Source organism: Cryptomeria japonica, chromosome 7, assembly GCF_030272615.1.
Source record: "Cryptomeria japonica chromosome 7, Sugi_1.0, whole genome shotgun sequence".
Taxonomy (NCBI): Eukaryota; Viridiplantae; Streptophyta; class Pinopsida; order Cupressales; family Cupressaceae; genus Cryptomeria; species Cryptomeria japonica.
In genome coordinates, this window is record NC_081411.1 from 637,415,384 (window position 1) to 637,437,802 (window position 22,419).

General features: G+C 38.8%; 1 protein-coding gene across 3 annotated transcripts in view; it reads left to right on the forward strand.

Annotated features, from left to right (window-relative positions):
• Positions 1-22,419, forward strand: part of LOC131057396 (plant intracellular Ras-group-related LRR protein 8) — a 248,971-nt gene that overhangs the window by 52,085 nt on the left and 174,467 nt on the right. For 2 of the 3 annotated variants that reach the window (XM_057991568.2, XM_057991567.2), the window contains exon 2: positions 22,248-22,342. In XM_057991568.2, the coding sequence (XP_057847551.1) occupies positions 22,248-22,342 (95 nt within the window). Of the gene's footprint in view, positions 1-22,247; positions 22,371-22,419 lie in introns of all 3 variants that reach the window. The other variant, XM_057991569.2, reaches the window with a different exon arrangement.

The following is a 22,419-nucleotide window of genomic DNA, read 5'->3' on the forward strand; positions in this document are numbered from 1 at the left end:
CTCGTCATTATGATCCACAGTCCAGAACGATCGTATCCAATGAGGGAAACACTTTAGCTTATCTTTCAGAGGAAGCTATAAGTGAGGCTTTCCATCTTCCAGAGCACAGAGATATGGTCTACAAGAGCATAGAAGGAGCCAGGTCAATGTACGAAGATGATCCAGATGCTTGCCTAAGCATCATTAACAAGAACTGGTTACTCAAGAGTCGTCCTCGCTTGAGCAAGATACCGAGCACACCACATAGGATCGATTTCCAGGAGGAGTATAGAGATTTGATTACAATGCTCAACTGAGTCACAGGTGCACCTTAGGCCTTCTACTTTGAGAAATGGATGTTTACATTATCCAGGTGATAGTTCAGGGAAAAGGAACAATACATTGGGCAAGAATGATTAGCCATTGCTTGGACGTACAGTTGAGGAGACTAAAAGCTACCAAGTCCTTCCACATGAGTTCATACGTCATCTATGCCTTGATCAGGAGCTTTGAGTACGCAGGACTACCTCACAGAGGAGTGATTGGAAGAGGACCCGGCGAGGTTAGAGTTTGTGATTCCTATGTTCACTTGCATCATCCGCCAGGAAGCAACTACAAGTTAGTTAATGATACCTTCACTATGAACATCACAAGGACGTTGCAAGGCGGGATCCACAATAGATTATCTCAGGATGCATAGGAACTAGTAAAGAGGTACGGTGCTTGGTTTATCCAATTTCCGAAGTTTACTTATATCAGAGTTCATGGATGTCCTTCACCTCCATACATGTTGCCGAGATATCCGACAGACAGAATAGTGTTACTTGAGGTAACAAGACAGTTGGCAGCTTATGCGAAGGCATTCAGACACAAACATGGAAATGGAGTTCCCGTACCTATCATATTGGGCAATTCAGTTGAGGTATGTCCTAATGCTTTAGCCATGGATGATGCAGAGAAGGAGTTAGCTTTGTATTCTTTTTCATTCTTTGCCTTGAGGGAGAGCTTTGATCCGCATGGATATATAGAGGAGACAGTCGGTAGGAAATTTAAGCATGAGTATGATGGTGTACAAAACACACGTCAACAGAATTGGCGCTAGAAGGAGGGCTTGTACGTGAACTCCAGATTCTATCACTTCAAATTTACGGAGGTTATCTCAAGAGCTTTTGTCCCTCCTCCCGCGCTCAACAGAATTGGCGCTAGAAGGAGGGCTTGTACGTGAACTCCAGATTCTATCACTTCAAATTTACGGAGGTTATCTCAAGAGCTTTTGTCCCTCCTCCCGCGCTCAACAGAATTGGCGCTAGAAGGAGGGCTGAGTATTTGAAAGTCCGATCTTGTCAAGAACCTTTTGCTCCTCCTCCACGCTCGACAGAATTGAATTAGGAGTGCCTGACAGCGAACACGAGCTCTTGAATCCAAGGAAGATCAGTGGAAAGCTTTTTCTCAAACACTCGAAGGAAGGTGATCATTGGATCGTCAGTTGGACTTACGCAAGAAGAAATCAAGCTGGAACCAATTGAACGTTCAAGTTGAATCCGAGATATTCAAGATCTCTCTTATTCCAGAAAATCCAAAAAAGTGAAAAACCGGAAAATCGAAAAAAAAAAGTGAAAAATAGAAAATCCAAAAAAATCAAAAAATCAAAAAATCAAAAAAGAAAAGAATTCTCAATGGAGCGACAACAGTTTCACGAGGAGCAACAAGTTGATTTTCCTGAACTTTGGTGGAGATTAGATACGCAACTTTATCCACGAAGATTGTCCGAGTTTGCAAGACCAGGGCAGTGTCGAGTTCACAAGACAGAGGAACATGATGAGATGCATTGCTTGAAGTACTTATCAAGGATGGAATCGGCAGCACAGGGAAAAATCTTCTTTTGGGATGTCCCTAGGCCAGAAACAGAAGAAGGCAACTTCAGTGTCCCAGAGAGCAAAGATCCTCTTCTAAGCTTCATGTGGATGATCGAGAGTCAGCTCATTGTGGATGGTGAAATGCGTCTTGAAAACATATTGCTACCATTGTGGTGTAGAATTCACAACTCACCTCACTCCGAATTTACTTGCTCAGTATGTGAAATGGCTATCAATCAAGTCAGAAACCAGTTTGGAATGCCAACTTTGTCCGAAGAAGAGTGTATTATTAACAGATCTTGGGGTGCACATCTCGCAGCCAAATTTAGGAGAACCTATGAACAGGACATTGCTCCAACATCCGAATGTAAGAAGGATCAATTGTACGTTGATGATACAAATGCACCTGAGGAAAAATGTAGCCCGTCATGCCTTGCACCTGAAAAGGAATACCATGAAACAAAAGTTGAAGAATCAGTTGAGAATACCCAAACAATGATAAAGGAAGATCCAGGAGTTGAACAAGCAATCAAAGGAGAAGATGACTCATTCCTTGAAGAATTCTCACTTATGCTACAAAAGGAGATCCTTGAGATTGAATTGCAGGAGTTTTCAAATGTTCTCATTGAAGACGACAATCAAGTTGAGAATTTGAACAAAGAGATACAAATCATCATAAGTGAGCCCAGATATGAAGAACAATTCAAAGGGGCACTTGAAGATTTCATCACCATTATGCTATTTGAGGAAGCATTGAAAGATTTTGCAGAGGAAACACAAATGGAATTACTGCCAAAATTTTTTCTAGATAAGCAAGTTACTGGGAGTGATATGATCCATCATCAACTTCGACCTCCCGAGACTATACTTGAAGAAGAAAGGTCGCCTAAGATTACATTTGAACAACTAGAGGAGATGTTTGAAGATCAGTCCATCAAGGAGACTCTCATTTTTGAAGATATGCTAACAAAATTTCATGAAGATGCCTGGTTTATGCAAGATATCTCAGTGAAAACAGAGAATCTTGAGCTATTCGAAGGGGCGCTGAGCTTGTTTCAAGAGGAATTTCCTAATCAAGATCAACATGTTGTGGACGCTCGTGGAATGATTCATCATCAATGGCGACCTCCTGAAGCAGTTGGTGACCTCGCTTCCGACAATACAGTGTCGTCTGAGCCTGAAATATGTCAGGTCGTCTCTTTCCTTAATCCTAGCCTTGAAAGTTATTATGATTTTGATTATGGGGATTTTGGGAGAACAACTTGTATTTGGATTGATCATGGTCCTAATGAATTACCTCAGTTGATCATTTTGAGTGACAACTTGCCTGAGTATGAGAGATATATGGTGAGAGTTTGCCTTTCTGTATTCAAGGATGAATTTGCCCGATTGAGAACCATCACGTTTGCCATGCTCTTGTTGCACAATCTGAGAAATCATGTAAAGTCATGTGTATATTTTGCTTCTTTGAGTCGTGTCGAGTCTAGGACTCTTGTATATAGGTTTAGAGTAGGTTTTCTTTTCGTGTTTTTAGGTTAGAGGTCTTTTTGAGCCTTGTTCTTGATTTGCCTTGAGTCATTTGACTCATGATCTAGTGTGGCTCAGGTAGTTTAGTTGTTTGCTTTCTTTGGTTGTTTGCTTTTGGTGTGCTTTTTAGTTTAGTTTGCTTTGGGTCGGTCTGTCGGTCGGTTTGCTTTAGTTTAGGTGTCTTGAGTGGGAGTCTCCATCTTGTGAGAAAGGCGTTTGTGTTGTTGCTCACACACTGGCAACATCCTGGATCTTATGTTAGACTCATTTCTTAGATATCTATTCATGAAGTGTTTGGAATCCGAGGTTGTTCCTCTTCAGCTTTATCATTTGATTAGGACCTGTGCTTGACTTGGAAGGGAACCATTTTCTGTGTCTTGATGCCGACATCTGTTGATTACTATATCTTCACACATTAATAGACTCCGAGTCATTATGGTTTTCAGGCAAAGCTGTGATTGGTGAAAAATCTAAAATCTGGCTTCAGCGCCACCGCAATCCTCAAACCCTAGTAAGCTTCACTGCTTACAAGCCAAAGGAATTGACGAAGAAAAAAAGCAATATCAAAAAAGAAAAAATGAGAAAAAGAGAAAATGAAAGAGAAAAATGAGGAGAAAAATGAAATGAAATGAAATATCAAAATTGGCTAAAGGGAATATGCGAGTAACTCCATCGGGGCTATAGACGCCTGACTGGCAATGGAGCAATATTCATGAGCTTGCGGCGATAACCTCGTCGGGACTATGGACGTCTGACTGGCAGTGAGGCTCTATCCAGGATGCTTTTGAAGTTCAGATAAACTACGTAGCTAATCACAGGGGAACCTGAAAGTCATAGTTGTCTTGTCGAGAGGAATAAATACACTTGCACACACTTGGGTAATCAAAGACTAAGTGTCTAGATTTGGTTAAAGATTCTCCTTCTACTTTGAGTGCATTCTCTAATCTCTTGATGAGCTCGGTTGAATTTTCCAGAGGTTCTAGGTGTCGATTGAGTCTTTATCTCTGAATGTTTTTCAACATTTATTCAAGGTGGCGCTAGATGTTGTGACGTTTTCACACATCGCCCCATTGCAAATGGGGACCCATGTTTTTTTGCTCATTTTGTTCGTTTTCGCTTTGCTTTTTCTAGGGTTTTGTTAGTTTGTTAGTTGTCTGGATTTAGGGTCAAGCCTTAGGGTTTTAATTACTGTCTTTTCGGACCAAAATCCAGTCGGTTTTGGGAGCTTTTTGATTTTCCCTTTTCTAGAATGCAAATTTTGAATGCAATGAATTCGCCAGAATGGTCTAATTTTCAATTGGAATGTTGACGCAGAGTCTAAATTTGTCTAAGTGTTGACCGTCAATATGAATTTTTGTCTGATTGAATATTTTGACCAAATTTTGACTTTTTTGAAGTTTGATCCTGGGCATTGGAATTGATTTGTTTTCGCCTCGTGAAGTGTTAAAATGTGAAAAATCTTGTTATTTTGGCCTGTAGGAGCAAAATCGCTCCTGTCCCTCAGTGAAGGACAGGAGCTCAATCTCAAATATCTCATCATTCTTGCAGAGTCCAGACAAATTTTACGTTTGAAGTGATGGAGAGCGGCGAGATCTTTCCATTGAATATAAATTGAAGATTTTCATGAGCACAGAAATGCCTCCAGGAGGAAAATCGCTCCTGTCCCTCAGTGAAGGACCGGAGCTACAATTCAAATTTCGTCTTGTCCTTGCAAGATTTCGACAACTTAATGATTTGAGGACGTCCAAGGGAAGATGCTTTGCCAAATGAATATAATTTGAGATGCAAAAACGAAGGAGAATGACCTATATTGACCAAATCGCTCCTGTCCCTCTCCAAGGGACCAGGGCGAGGTACCTTGTAGCTCTCGTCCCTCTCCCAGGGACCAGAGCGATTTCCTTCATTTTGCAAAATCCAGACAAAGGTCAAGGCAAGTTTACGTTCAAAAACAAGGAAAAACATGAGACAAATGCGTTGAATATAAATTGAAGATTTTTGGGACGTCCATAACAGTGCTAATTGCCTAAATCGCTCCTGTCCCTCAGTGAAGGACCGGAGCCACAAATCCAATTTTGCTTTGTCCTTGCAAGATTTTAACGTCTTGACGATATGAAAAGGTCCAAAGAGGTACATTTTATCAAATGAATATAACTTGAAGCGCTGTCGGGGAAATCAATAGGGTGGCAAGTCCGGCTTGAGTGAGGTCCTGATCCTGAAATTTGGCTAAGTCTGGAATGTCCTGATCCTGAAATTTGACTAAGTCTGGAAACTGAAAAACCTCCAAAAACTAGATTTTGCAATATAACTCCTGGAGGTCTGAAACCACTCTCAAACATCCTGAAAGTATATATGGAATATAACTTAAAGTATAAGAAAGAAGAAACATAGAAGGAAATGTCACTTATACTTAAATGTTATATTCCATTAAAATTGTCCTGATCGAGAGTGCGAAAAGTCAAATTTCGCTCGTGTCCTTCTCCAAGGGTCCAGAGCGAAATGCGCTCGTGTCCCTCTCCAAGGGACCAAGGCGAATCGCTCGTGTCCCTCACCAAGGGTCCAGAGCGAAAATGCTTAGTTGAGCCATTCCTGACCTTGTTTGGACGAATCGAGACATCAAAGGCATGGCGAAGGACGAAATGAGCATGATAGAACATCCAGACTTGATCAAAAAACAATGAAATGATGAAGTTTTGCCTAGAGGGTCAAATTCAATCCTGTCCCTCACTGAAGGACCAGAGCGAAGTTCTTCATAAGGTACGATCTGGGCAAAGATCAAGCAAATTTTATGTTCGAAGGCAAGAAAGGAGGTCAATCGAACCCGTTGAAGACAAATTGAAGATTATCAAACGTCAACAAAGGACCAAAATGCTTAAGTTCGCTCCTGTCCCTCAGGAAGGGACCAGAGCGATTTTTGTTGTAGATGATTTTCTCGCCAAATTTCAACCGATCTCAAGGCATGAATGAATGAAAGGAGGCATTGCGAATCCGTTGAATATAATTTTCGAAGGTGATGAAGTGAAATGAGGCCCACAAGAGCAAAATCGCTCCTGTCCCTCAGTCAGGGACCAGGGCGATGAGGTACGTATCTTCCCACTTTTTCATTTTTGGGCGCTAAACAAACATTTTTTAAATTTATTTAAATGCTATAAAAAAATCGATATTTAATTAAAAGCATTTAAATAGCGCATGGTATGTATTTATTAATTATTTTTTGCCTTTGTAAAAAATCGAAATTTATTAATTAAAAATAAAGGCATTTAATAATTAATTATTAATTTAATAAAAATCAAAAGGGAGTGCTTGGGTTTATTTTGTCAAGGTCGGCCTTTATTATTTAATTAAAAATCGTTTAAAATTGCTTTATTTCACAAAAGTCGGCCTTAGGGTGAATGATGAGAGGCGCTTATATAAGGGAGGTGAAAGATTTTTATTTTCACATTATCATTTTTATCATCTCAAGTGCGATTTAAGGAAGACAAAGGGAGAAGTGCGAAGTTGTGTTCAAGGAGGTGCGAATTTATATCCAAAGGAAGGCGTTAGTACTATCCAAAGAAGTGCGAACTTGTCCAAGGCATTGGAGATCACGTCAAGGACATATCAAAGATGGCGAAATTGCTAACTTGAAGAGGAAATCACGTCCAAGACTTGAAGGGGTGGCGAAGTTGATAAGAGGAACGTTCTTTTGAAGATCACATCAAGACTATCGAATTTCAAATTTTGCCTAGGCAAATTCCTTTATTTTGCATTTTAGAGTTAGCTCTCAAGTAAGGTATGGCAAGATCTCTTGTTTTAATTTCGAATTTTGATTGTCATTGCCTTAATTTTGAATTTTGGAATTTTGTTTTGCCTTAGCTCAGTCTTTTTTAGGAAATGATTAATAAAGGACTTATCATTAAGTTTCCTAAAATTTGCTCTCTAATTTATGTTATGTATTGCAAAATCATGTTACTAATTTTGAAATGTTGTGTAGGCATCAAATGGAGGTCTCTTCAAGGAAAATCAAGCCGGATCCAGGACGGTCTTTGCCAGAACGGTCTTCGCCGGGACGGTCTTAGCCAGGACAAGGGCGAACTCTTTCAATCCAGTGTTCCAAGGCGAGGTACATCATCTTCCTGCACATCAAGGACGCAAGGAGTTAGAACAAGGGCTCGTTGAAGAAGCAAAATAGATCCAGAGGAATTAATTAAAGCAAGTTTCTCAACAATATCAAGATGAATATCTACCAAGTTCCAAGTGTCAAATGAGGTGGCGTCCTAGTCATCATTTCTCCAGTCAGTGAAGTCCATCTCAGCATGTCCAGATTCAATGTACTTAACTCATGGAAGGTGGCACAAACTCCGATGTACCTACCCCGGCTATCCATTGGTCGATTTTTCTAAAAGGGACATGTGTCCAAGCAATACAATTTTATCATTGGTCAAGCATTAAATGTTATGTAATGGTTGTAACAAACCCTAATTAGGGTTTTTCATTGTAAAATCTTGGCCATTGATCTTAAATTGATCTAAGCCATCAAATTGTATTGTGGGCACTATATAAGCCCAAACATTTCATTTTGTAAGGGGGAATTTTAGAGAATTAGAGAGAGTTGTAAATAGTTGAAAGTAGTTAGAGAGTAGAATAGGAGGACAAGGCAAGAAATTGTTGCCATTGATTGTAAACAAACTCCATTTTCATTGAAGTAATGGTGAAATATGACGTTTTTCTTGCAGTTTGCATGGTTTCTTGTTGAAGTCTTCAATCTTAGATGGTAGATAATTAGATGAATGGAGGAAGTGTGATTGATTGATGGTGGAATTCGTACATCCATACTACTAGCAGTTTGTTGATTGCAGACTTGCCTTGCGTAGTCAACTGGAATCATTCAACCTAAGCTCAATTTCAATTTGTTGCCTCTTCATTGATATGCATCAACTTGGATGGTATCTATGCCTGCGGTGATGATTTGAACATCATAAAGCTCCCTTAGAAGATCGCACTAGTCTTGTGTAGATGTTCCATTGATGTCAAAACAAGACCTAGTTAGAGTTTCATCAAAAAATCAATCATTGCTCCTATATTCTTAGTATTAGGATTAGATCCTCTCTTCGCCCTTATCCTTTTTCCATTTTTTTTAATCTAAGTTAGTAAGAGCCTGTGTCCAGCAAAGCAGATCGGAAGTTCAATGTAAGTCCCCTTGTGATTCCAGCAAATCACATCATACCACTGGAGCTTGTCCACACGTGGAGACCCCACTAAAAGAACCTTGGAGTCTACCTAACTGATCCTTTACGCGAATCTTCAGCAGTTAGAGACTATTTTCTCAAGAGAGGATAAGATGCCTTTAGGTATTTTATTCTGTGTATGATGGTGTACAAAACACACGTCAACAGGACGCTGCTCTTCTCCAGGCATTTGATCAGGTCATCCACTTGGAAGAGAGAATGAAGAATCTTCCCGAGATTCCAATTGCTGAGATCGAAGGAATCGTGTCTAGATTCATTGCATATGCTAAAAAGGAGCATTGGAAAGGGAATAAGATTCTAGATGAGAGATTGTTATAGATGACATGGCACCTTAATTGTCATTGGTTTATGTCTCCTAGATTTTCGTGCCAAATTTAATAATTGGCTATGCATTTAAATGTTGTGCAATAAAAGGGGAACTTTTGTAATAAAACCCTAATTAGGGTTTAGGTGTCATAATCTTGGCCATTGATCTTCTTTCGATCTGGACCGTTCATTGTAATTGAGGATGCTATATATACCCTCATTTCTTTTCATTTTGTAATAGCTAGAAAACTAGAACTAGAAAAATTAGAGATTAAGGAGAAATTAGAGAGTTTAGAAGCAATTTACTTTTGTAGCAAGATTGAGCTTTGAGAAAGGAATTCAAACAATTGTTGCATATGATGGCTTTGAGATCAATGAAATATTGAAGTTATGGTATTTTGTTGCAATTCTCTTGGTTATCTTCATGGTTGTTCATTTTTCTTGAATCATTCTCAATCAAAGTAGTGTGTTAATTCGAAGGACAAAGTGTTGGACTTGATCTTTGGTAGGATTCGCTTTCCAAACCACTAGCTTCTTGCTGATTGTAGGAACGCCTTGCGTGGTCGATTGGAGATATTTGAATCGCTTAAACCTTCAATCGTTGTTGTATCTTGGATATGTACCTTCGTGGTAGTGTCCTTGATCTTTGATGTATTGAAAAATCATTTGTTACCTTAGAAGATCGCATCAATTTCAATTGAGTTGTTAATTTATGGCAATATTGAAGTTGGTAGAATCTCACCAAGTCTTGTCCACATCAACTCATTCTTAGGGTTAGACTAGATTAGACCTCTTGCAAACCCCATCCTTTTGATATTTTTTTTTTTTGAAAAGCTTGTTTAGTTTAGCAAAATCTTCGGCAACGTAAGGCCCCTTGATGACACAGCAATCACAACGACCACTGGTGCTTATCCACACGTAGAGACCCTACTAAAAAGAACATTGGAGTCATCCTAACTGATCCTTCTTGCGAAATCTTCAGCAGTTAGCGACTTTATTCAAGAGAGGATAAGATGCCTTTGGGTATTTTATTCTGTGTATGATTGTGTACAAAATACACGTCAATAGGTAGGTACGTTGATCTTTGTGCCCATGTGTGGTATTTATTTGCCTTGTTGTATGAGTCAGGTACATTGAACCTGGATGCCTTAGCTTGAAATAATGTGATTGGATGGGTGATGACTGTGCGCCACCTTAGCTAGCTCATTGTAACTCATCACAAGTTGTAAATGAATGAGGCATATCTCTTGATACTCAATATTTCCAAGCTCACTCATGAATGAGACGATGGTGGGAGATTCACAAATTGCATCATCTTCTGACTTTGATTAACTCTTCTGAAACTATCTCTTGTCTTTATCACCTCCGCATTTGCTTCCTCCTTTGCTATATTGGCTATGATTCTTGGATTTCTGACGGAAATTCAAGATTGTGAAAAATTTCTTTCCTTGAGTGCTTGATCTTCCTTGTACAGTGTTGTCTTCATGTTCATTGTTCTTCTCATGGTGTGATGTCCTTGAGTTCCTTTGCTTTGATGTGCTTTGGGCAATCTTGCCTCAAGCCTCTTGCATCGAACCCTGCTTTGAGTCCTCTCTCATCTGCAAATTAAACAGAACAGTATCAAACACACATGAAAATGAATGAAAATCCATCAATCTTCTTTCACAACTCCTGTAGCTGCATCAGGATAAAATTCAGGTCTGACTCCTGATAAAAATGATCACAAAACAATCATTTAAAACCTGGTAATGAGTATTTATACAGATGATGTCTTGAGATCTGCTCTTAATTTGGCAAAATTCTCCTTATATTCTGAAAATATATGAAGGTCTGCTTATTGAATGATAAAATTTGCTGAATTTTGCCTAATCAAAATCGTTGTTCCTGAATAAGAATTTCCAAACTTGAATGGAAATAAAACTCATTGAATTTTGAAAGATATCTGCTGATTGATAGATTTGCGGCCTTATGAAGAACAAGCTTGCTGAGTTCTGATGGCAAAATCATTATCTCTGCTCATTGATTTGGAGAAGACAAATCGATTTCATAAACGATGGTTGATCAAATGCAATGATCAACTCTATATATTCATTTGCAAGGGTGTGTCTTTGGTACACAAGGCCAACTTGTTTTAATTTATTTAATTTTTCAATTCCATTTTTACATGTTTAAGGCTGACCTGCCTTTTGCTTTTAAAATTAAAAATAAAACCGTTTCCCAAAGTGGGTCCTCATCTCTTGTTTAGTGCTAACACTTATGTCTTCCTCCTTTGACGTGGATGATAGCCAGCACAAGAAGTTCGCACTTTTTAATAGGCAAAGGAAGAGCTGGTGTAAAGGTCGCGTTTTTAAATAGTCAAAGGAAGTGAAAGTTCGTGACTTTGGGGGAGTGTTGACAATGCAAGGAAAAAGTTTGCAGTTTTTAGGAGGTATAGGAAGTTGTGGAAGATCACACTTTAGGATGGGCATCGAAAGTGGGAGGGAAAGATCACACTTTTGAGGCATCAAGGGAAGTGATGGGGTCGATGTTTGAAGTAGGCATTAACAATGCCTTAAAACTTTTATTTCCAACTTGAAGTTCGTGGGGCCTAAGCACGTGACATGGTAGTGCAGGGGGTTGAGGATAGTGAGTTGGAAGGGATGTGGTGAAGAAGAGGTGATAAGGAAGGTGCTTGGGGATGGGGAGGCATAAGGGATAAAGGGATGCCGTGGCAAATGGGGGGTGCAATGGCTATGGATGTGAGGGATGCCGTGGTGGAAGGGGTTAAGGGGTGTGGGTTAGGATAGGTTGGGGTTTATAAAGGGTGGTAAAGGAGTTGAAGGTAACAATAAAGGTGGAGGATGGAAGGGTGGAAAGGAAGGTGGGTAGTGGAAGGTTATGCTAAGGGAAGTAGGGGGTAAGGGATTTGATAAGGAGGATGGAGGATGTAGGGAAGGGAAGTTGGGAGGTATTAGGGATGGATGCCACGGTTAGGAGGTGGTGAAGGATGGAAAGATAATGGAAGATGGAGGAAGAAGGATGGGTGGAAGTTGAAGGATGGATAGAAGGAAAAGGAGGTGGAAGAAGGAAATAAGGATGGAAGGAAGGAAGTGAGGGTGAATGGAAGGGGGTGAGGGGAAGTGGAAATGGAAACGTAGATGGAGGATGGGAGAAGGTGAAGAATGTGGTGAAGGCATAAGGGATAAAGGGATGGAAGATAGAGGATGGAAGAAAGGTAAGAAGTAGGGTGAATTTGAGAGGAAGTAAAGATGCAAGGAAGGGTGTAAGGAAGGAAGTTGGGAAGCGGAAGGTGAGTGTGAAAGGAAGGATGGATGAAAGGAAAGAAGCTGAAGAAAAGATGGAAGGAAATGGAATTGGAAGGTGAGGGTGATCGGGGTTTGAACACCCATTGGGAGAGGCAGGTCGAAGATTTAGGAGGGCAAAGGAAATGTCAAGGTGAATGTTGTGCTTTTAGACCATTGCAGGAAGTTCGCACATTTGAGGCTCCATGGGAAGTTCACACATTTGGAGCGCAATTGGAAGCTCGCTGATTTTGGGCTCAACTGGAAGTGATCTCAAGATGTCAACTTTGCTAACTTAATCACTTCACCTTGAGTCATTTCATGATGATTTGAACTCTAGCCTACCCTTCTTCCAAGCGTTGAAAACATTTTGCCTTAGCCAAATTCAGCACTTCATCTTTGATTTTGCAAGCAAAAGATGATCAAATGGAATGGTCATCATGAAATCATTCATTTCCTAAGGTATGAGAACTAGTTGACCTCAACCACACCCAAAGAGAGAGACTTGACTTGATAACCTCCTGGCCACTTAAGATACTACACCTCTTCCAAGCACAAGGTTAATAGCTAAAGACTACAACTAGCCTAGAAAGTAGAAAAAAGCGGGGGTCCTGTTGACGTGTATTTTATACACAATCATACACAGAATAAAATACCTAAAGGCATCTTATCCTCTCTTGAGAAAATAGTCTCTAACTGCTGAAGATCTGCAAAAAGGATCAGTTAGATGGACTCCAAGGTTCTTTTAGTGGGGTCTCCACGTGTGGATAAGCTCCAGTGGTATGATGTGATTTGCTGGAATCACAAGGGGACTTACATTGAACTTCCGATCTGCTTTGCTGGACACAGGCTCTTACTAACTTAGATTAAAAAAAATGGAAAAAGGATAAGGGCGAAGAGAGGATCTAATCCTAATACTAAGAATGTAGGAGCAATGATTGATCTTTGACAAAACTCTAACTAGATCTTGTTTTGACATCAATGGAACATCTACACAAGACTAGTGCAATCTTCTAAGGGGAGCTTTATGATGTTCAAATTATCACCGCAGGCATAGATACCATCCAAGTTGATGCATATCAATGAAGAGGCAACAAATTGAAATTGAGCTTAGGCTGAATGATTCCAGTTGACTACGCAAGGCAAGTCTGCAATCAACAAACTGCTAGTAGTATGGATGTACGAATTCCACCATCAATCAATCACATTCCCTCCATTCATTTAATCATCTACCATCTAAGATTGAAGACTCAACAAGAAACCATGCAAATTGCAAGAAAAACGACATATTTCACCATTACTTCAATGAAAATGGAGTTTGTTTACAATCAATGGCAACAATTTCTTGCCTTGTCCTCCTATTCTACTCTCTATCTACTAACTACTTTCAACTATTTACAACTCTCTCTAATTCTATCTAAAATTCCCCTTTTTTACAAAATGAAATGCCTGGGCTTATATAGTGCCCACAATACAATTTGATGGCTTAGATCAATTCAAGATCAATGGCCAAGATTTTACAATGAAAACCCTAATTAGGGTTTGTTACAACCATTACATAACATTTAATGCTTGACCAATGATAAAATTGTATTGCTTGGACACATGTCCCTTTTAGAAAAATCGACCAATGGATAGCCGGGGTAGGTACATCGGAGTTTGTGCCACCTTCCATGAGTTAAGTACATTGAATCTGGACATGCTGAGATGGACTTCACTGATTGGAGAAATGATGACTAGGACGCCACCTCATCTGGCACTTGAAGCTTGCTAGATATTCAATTTGATGTCGTTGAGAGGCTATCTTTAATTAACTCTTGTTCTAACTCCTTTTGTCCTTGATGTGCAGGATGATGTACCTCGCCTTGGAACGCTGGATTGGAAGAGGTCGCCCTTGTCTTGGCTTGATCGTCCTGGCGAAGACCGTCCTTGATCCGGCTTGATTTTCCTTGAAGAGACCTCCATTCGACGCCTACACAACATTTCAAAATTAGTAACATGATTTTGCAATACATAACATAAATTAGAGAGCAATTTTTTAGGAAACTTAATGATAAGTCCTTTATTAACCATTTCCTAAAAACGACTCTTGAGCTAGGAATTCAAAATTTCAAAATTTCAAAATCTAAGCTATGACGATTAACAATCAAAATCAAAACAATAAATCCATATCGCCATACCTCACTAGAGAGCTAACTCTAGAATGCAAAATGAGGAATTTGCCTAGGCAAAAATCAAAATTCGATAGTCTTGATGTGATCTTCAAAAGAACGTTCCTCTTATCAACTTCGCCACCCTTCAAGTCTTGGACGTGATCTCCTCTTCAAGTTAGCAATTTCGCCATCTTTGATATGTCTTTGACGTCCTAGGCAACTTCGCTCAAATAGAAACTTCAAGTTCGCCTCTCCTTTGGATAGTAGTTTCGCACCACCTTTGATTGAATTCGCTCCTCTTCTTGAATGATAATTTCGCCCTTCCTTTGTATGAAATTCGCTCCTCTTTTGCCTTCTCCAAGTTGCATATGAGAGATGATAAATGATGATGTGAAAATGAAATAAACACCTTCCTTATATAAGCGCCTCTCATCATTCACCCTAAGGCCGACTTTTTGCAAAATATAGCAATTAAAACGATTTTTAAATAAATAATAAAGGCCGACCTTGACAAAATAAACCCAAGCGCTCCCTTTTGATTTTTATTAAATTAATAATTAATTATTAAATGCCTTTATTTTTAATTAATAAATTTCGATTTTTTACAAAGGCAAAAAATAATTAATAAATACATACCATGCGCTATTTAAATGCTTTTAATTAAATATCGATTTTTTTTTAGCATTTAAATAAATTTAAAAAATGTTTGTTTAGCGCCCAAAAATGAAAAAGTGGGAAGATACGTACCTCATCGCCCTGGTCCCTGACTGAGGGACAGGAGCGATTTTGCTCTTGTGGGCCTCATTTCACTTCATCACCTTCGAAAATTATATTCAACGGATTCGCAATGCCTCCTTTCATTCATTCATGCCTTGAGATCGGTTGAAATTTGGCGAGAAAATCATCTACAACAAAAATCGCTCTGGTCCCTTCCTGAGGGACAGGAGCGAACTTAAGCATTTTGGTCCTTTGTTGACGTTTGATAATCTTCAATTTGTCTTCAACGGGTTCGATTGACCTCCTTTCTTGCCTTCGAACATAAAATTTGCTTGATCTTTGCCCAGATCGTACCTTATGAAGAACTTCGCTCTGGTCCTTCAGTGAGGGACAGGATTGAATTTGACCCTCTAGGCAAAACTTCATCATTTCATTGTTTTTTGATCAAGTCTGGATGTTCTATCATGCTCATTTCGTCCTTCGCCATGCCTTTGATGTCTCGATTCGTCCAAACAAGGTCAGGAATGGCTCAACTAAGCATTTTCGCTCTGGACCCTTGGTGAGGGACACGAGCGATTCGCCTTGGTCCCTTGGAGAGGGACACGAGCGCATTTCGCTCTGGACCCTTGGAGAAGGACACGAGCGAAATTTGACTTTTCGCACTCTCGATCAGGACAATTTTAATGGAATATAACATTTAAGTATAAGTGACATTTCCTTCTATGTTTCTTCTTTCTTATACTTTAAGTTATATTCCATATATACTTTCAGGATGTTTGAGAGTGGTTTCAGACCTCCAGGAGTTATATTGCAAAATCTAGTTTTTGGAGGTTTTTCAGTTTCCAGACTTAGTCAAATTTCAGGATCAGGACATTCCAGACTTAGCCAAATTTCAGGATCAGGACCTCACTCAAGCCGGACTTGCCACCCTATTGATTTCCCCGACAGCGCTTCAAGTTATATTCATTTGATAAAATGTACCTCTTTGGACCTTTTCATATCGTCAAGACGTTAAAATCTTGCAAGGACAAAGCAAAATTGGATTTGTGGCTCCGGTCCTTCACTGAGGGACAGGAGCGATTTAGGCAATTAGCACTGTTATGGACGTCCCAAAAATCTTCAATTTATATTCAACGCATTTATCTCATGTTTTTCCTTGTTTTTGAACGTAAACTTGCCTTGACCTTTGTCTGGATTTTGCATAATGAAGGAAATCGCTCTGGTCCCTGGGAGAGGGACGAGAGCTACAAGGTACCTCGCCCTGGTCCCTTGGAGAGGGACAGGAGCGATATGGTCAATTTAGGTCATTCTCCTTCGTTTTTGTATATCAAATTATATTCATTTGGCAAAGCATCTTCCCTTGGACGTCCTCAAATCATTAAGTTGTCGAAATCTTGCAAGGACAAGACGAAATTTGAATTGTAGCTCCGGTCCTTCACTGAGGGACAGGAGCGATTTTCCTCCTGGAGGCATTTCTGTGCTCATGAAAATCTTCAATTTATATTCAATGGAAAGATCTCGCCGTTCTCCATCACTTCAAACGTAAAATTTGTCTGGACTCTGCAAGGATGATGAGATATTTGAAATTGAGCTCCCGTCCTTCACTGAGGGACAGGAGCGATTTTGCTCCTACAGGCCAAAATAACAAGATTTTTCACATTTTAACACTTCACGAGGCGAAAACAAATCAATTCCAATGCCTAGGATCAAACTTCAAAAAAGTCAAAATTTGGTCAAAATATTCAATCAGACAAAAATTCATATTGACGGTCAACACTTAGACAAATTTAGACTCTGCATCAACATTCCAATTGAAAATTAGACCATTCTGGCGAATTCATTGCATTCAAAATTTGCATTCTAGAAAAGGAAATTCAAAAAGCTCCCAAAAGCGACTGGATTTTGATCCGAAAAGACGGTAATTAGAACCCTAAGGCTTGACCCTAAATCCAGACAACTAACAAACTAACAAAACCCTAGAAAAAGAAAAGCGAAAACGAGCAAAACGAGCAAAAAAAACATGGGTCCCCATTTGCAATGGGGCGATGTGTGAAAACGTCACAACAGGTCCCCATTTGCAATGGGGCAATGCGTGAAAACCTCACAATAGATCCCTAAACCTAGAACCTTGATAGACTTTCAATTCTTCCTCCTTGGTGGGATGGTGCTGGGTATTCCAAAGTCTTGATCCCCCCTCCCCTTTGGAAAGCCATTTGTGGACCTCCAGGCCTTTTTGTTCCCTGCCCCTTGATGGCAATTGGTATCTCAGTGTCTTGATCCTTGCTATGTTGCTTTTTCACCTCTTATTTCTTATGTGCTTTAGGGATTTCCCTTCCCTCTTTGCACTTCTACCCATGGCACTTGGTGTCCTATTCTCCCAACTTCTAGTCTCATGAATCTTACTTTCCCACTCCCTTTTCTCCCGTGGATTGTCAAGGTTCTCCCCATCATCATCACTTTTACACAACTGTTTGAAGGGATCCTGATTCCGTATTCTTCACCATGCCTCCATTCTTCTTTCTTGGGCCCATAGACCTTTGTTTCCTTGTCCTCCTCGCATCTTGTCTCTCAATCCCCAATTCCTCATGCCTTCCTATATTACTCTTGTTGACTTCCTAGCCCTCTGGCATACAAATTCTTGAATCCCCTTCGTTCGAATGCAAAAGCTTACCTACCCCATGCACTTCCTAGGATGCTATTAATGCCCAAAATTGTCTAAGATAGAGTTGTACAACGATAAACAAATCTCGCCAAAGTGCTATTTAAACTCCATAGAAACACAAATTTAGTTGCGCAGTCACGTGAAGATGAGAAAGAGGTGGACAACTTTAATACCATAAATGCAAACCCTAGCATTTGTAGGTCTACAAATGATACCAGTCCTCTCTTCTAAGCACGAGAAGAGTATTTTAGTGCTCCAGGATGTCCAACATTAGATCCAAGGAAGATTTTCTTGTAGGTGGATGTGTTGGTGCGTTGAATGTTTTCACTAACGTGCAACCTGAGAAACCTCAATGATGCAAGTTTAGTGTGTAAGGGGATAGGATATGTGTTGTAAATTAGAGGAAGGGTATTAAGGAGCACAATACATGTAAAAAGGATGTCTCCATGGTAGTTTGTAATTATTCAGGGAGGTGGTCAAACCTAGTTGTGTATCGTCTCTTGCCACATTTGTTAGTATGAATGTGATCAGGGTTAGATGAATGTGTGACTTCTAATGCATTGCAAAGCTTTTGTAATGATTACTCCTTTGTATCATGTGGGTCTTTAAGATATTGAGATGAATTATTAAGAAGGACCAATTATATGAGGTGTTGTTTATGAGTTGTATGTATGTACACATCTCATTCCATTTATGCTGTGTAAATTGTATCTGTGTTGCCTAATGGAGTAGGCATCAGTTTAGGGTGTGAGAGATCAAACATACTTTTTAGTCATCTCTATCCTTACTAATTTAGGAGTAGATTAGAGTTCAAACATACTTTTTAATCCTCTCTATCCTTACTAATTTAGGAGTAGATTAGAGTTCTACGTGCTTTTAGGGTTTTGTGGTATATCTTAGGAATATTCTAAGTGACCTCAAACAACTAAGATTGCTATAGAATCATGTCATGCATACTTACACCTTGCACTAGTGTTTGAAATGCTAAGTGGATTCACTTGTGGAGATTTTGTAAAGCTGCCATCTTTGAGTACATATGCAAGGGTGTAGTTATCAGCGTAATTAGAAGATTTACAAGCAGCTAGTTAGTCTATGACCTAGTGACAAGTCTTTGGGCCAAGTGTCTACATTGGTTATAGCTGCTATTGGTTCAATCATAATCATCATACTACGTTAGATGTCCTGTTAGGATGCCTCTGCAAATTACCCTTCCAGGTTTAGCTGAGCCTAAAGATGAAGGTGAGCCTACCCACTCACAGTAATTAGTCCATTGATGCCACTATCTAATTATAAGTTGTGACCATCACCTATGTTGACAGTCTTTGGCCTTAGGTTTTGGTGCAAGTCTTTAGGATTTATGGGATTAAATGTTTAATGAGAACAGGAGGGATGGTAGTATGTTTGGGTTCATAAATATTTAGCCATAGGTCATTGTATGTGAAGGTAAAATGACAAATATTTTGTAACATAGGTCTTGGAATACCAATGTAGCACTTGAGAAAAGGAAAAGGATACAAGACATGTAGAATAATGCATAAACTTATATCACATTTATTCTGTAATTTGTAATTTGTAATTTTATCCCATTATCTTTGGATAGATGCCATAAGTTATCATTGGCAAATGTATGAAAAGAGGATGGATACCATAGCATCGTTCTCAATGTTTGATCTCTAGTACTGTTTATACTGCTGTATTGATGTATGCATATTCCTGATTATGTACAACATATCATTTTTCTGAATTCTGCTTTGTTGTTTTTCCATCCATCAATTTTATTCCTTCTCTGGGACCTGGGTTATTCATGAAAACTTGGGAGTAACTCATGACCAATCACAAGCTATCAGGACTCAGACCTATCGCTGATTTTTTCTGAATTGGATTGCCAAACTTTTTGGTCAACATGGGCATGATTCCTAATTCTGGAAAAAACTGGGAATAATCACAATTTTTTGAATTAATCAGAAATACTTGGGAAATAAAAAATTGCTGAAAAATAGATACAAATTTGTGGGCGAGTATTTTGGCAAATAAATCTGATTTTTTTTGGGTTTTCCAATTTAATCTCAATAAATTCAAAAAACTCTTTGACTTTTGATTTGCAATGTCAACAACAAGCCAAGAAAGATTTTTACTATTATGAGGCTATTAGCTCTTATAACCCCCTTTTTAGTTTCTGCAATCAGTCTGTGTACATCTAAATCTTTAGCTTAAATTTCTTTTCTTCTTTCATATGTTGTCTTTATTTTTTCGGAGTGTGAAACCTGTAGCTTTCTTCTGTGGAGACTTTACGAATTCTTTCACTGTGTAAATGGTTTTATGTGTATCATTCTCTATCTTTTTAAACATCATGCTATCTATTTGTCTGCATCATTTTGATTTTTCCAATTTGATTTATGTAAATGGCTATATTTTTTGTGAACTTGGGAGAAACAGAATATATATCTGTGATACACTTGTGATTTTTGTACACAAATCAATTTATTTAAACTTAAAAATATGTATAAATCTTCTTAATGGTACCTATGATACCAGAGGCAGTTAACAGGAAACATTTTAGGGTGAGAACCATTATAGTGTTTTTATGTAGAAAGGTACGAATTGCTCAAGCTTTTTTGCTGCTTATCTCTGAGTCTTGTGCCATAACTGCCCATCAGGAATGGTATGTGAACACGGTTATTTTACTTTTAATTTATTCAATCATATCCTGCATCATGAACTCTATTTCATAGTTGAAAAACTCGGACTCGGCAAGCCCAAAATTTTTAAAAAACTCAGGAAAAAACTCGTCAATAACATTTGAAAATACAATCATATAATCATATTACGTTTTAACTTGTTATTCAGTCATATAATCATATTACATTTTTATTCGGGCTCAAAAACCAGATGAAAACTTTGGTGCATTCTGTCTCATGGCCAAAAAATAGAAGTTGCGAATCAAATTTGTAATTCCTGACGAGTTTTTCTCGAGAAATAGGGTTTAACCTGTGAGATTTCGTGAGTATTTCCTCAAAAACACTGTGTTTTTATAGAAACTCGGAGCCGAGTTTAATGGTGAGTGACTCGGCTAGGGTTTTGACCCGCGAGTACTCGCGAGTTTTTTGAAAAACCCGCAGAGTTTTTCATCTATGCTCTATTTGATGTGACCACAGTCGTCTAAAATTTAACACCTTAAGGTATTTTTTTTGTAATCAGATAAACTAAAAACAAACTAATGACATTCACGCATGGCACAAAGCTTTATTATGGCAAAATAATCATCAGACACTGTATCATGTTCTTCCAATTTGACAAAAATACCTTAATTGAGTTCATGGTAATTATCATGTTCTTCCAATTTGACACTGTATCATGTTCTTCCAATTTGACAAAAATACCTAATGAGGGCAGACTCAAGCATTATTCTTTTCTTCTGTAAAACCTGCACATAGGGAGGTGTGGTAATGTGGTCCACTGTAAAAGGCCATATAAAGGGCATCATTGGCTGTAAAAATCAGCTTCGGCAGGTATGGTAGTGCGATTCACAGTAAAAGGCCATTGAAAGGGCATTGCTGGCAGTAAAAGTCTGCTTTGTCCACATAGGCAGCAGTAAAGACTCCGTTGTGAAAACAAATTGGAGTTCCACCATAAGTTAAGCAATTATGTATGTTTAATTTGATTAAATCTTATTTTATGTCTCCAAACATTTGAACCATGATTGTTCCTAATACCAGCTTTATACTGGAATCTTTTCTTTTTAGTTTTTGGGTCCTCACTACGTAATTCTTGCTTCTACCTAGAAATTCAACCTTCAGTGTCTAGCAAGATGATTTTCTGCTCAGCACCAGTCTCCAGATGTTCCAGCAGCAGAAAAATAAGAAAAAGAATGAAGAATAGTGCTTAAGGGATTCTGTGGAGGGCCCTACAAATATTTTATTTTAAATTAGAGTTTCTTTTAAATCTTTCTCAGGAGAAATGGTCAATTGTTTCTCACAAGGGCCCTAAGAAACACTTCCACCATTTCTTAAAATTTGTTCCAAGAATCCGAGCAGTCTGAAACAGGATGGAAGGTTGGAAGTAGAAGTTCCAATCACCATTCCTTTGCTGACTGTTTTGGGATTTCATAACCTGTTCCCATCACATTTCTTGGAGCATAGATCAAAAGTGTCTGTTTGATGCACATTTTTATTTCTCATTGAATCTTATGCCCATTGTATCCTATGTCATAATATGTCTTTTCCAAAAAAGGCAATTCTCCAACCATAAATTTTAACTTTAACCTTTTGTGATCTTTTGAAAAATGAACACAGATAAATCATATAAAAACATTGGTAGCAGTTTTGGTGCCTAGATAACATGCTCCCCGTTTACTTGGCTCTTTTCCATGACTACTTGGAAAATTTATTCATCTTATGTAACAGTAATACCAATCATACAATTAATTATGAAACTCATTTTGCTATTTGATTGTCAGAAAACATATTCTTTTAGTCATAAGAATTGTAATCTGTAATCAAGGGAATATAAGTTTTGACGAGCTCTAAAAAACACTGCAACAGGTAAAATTCTGGAGGACAGTGTCACATTGAAGGCTGCGAACCTCTCAGATGGCTCAAAGATTATGCTTATGGCTTCACATGGAGTGCACCAAGGGGTACTGGTTATTCTCCTATCATGGTCGTGTAGGTTTAAGTTACATGTTTTTAGTTACATTTTTATGTATGGCAAGAC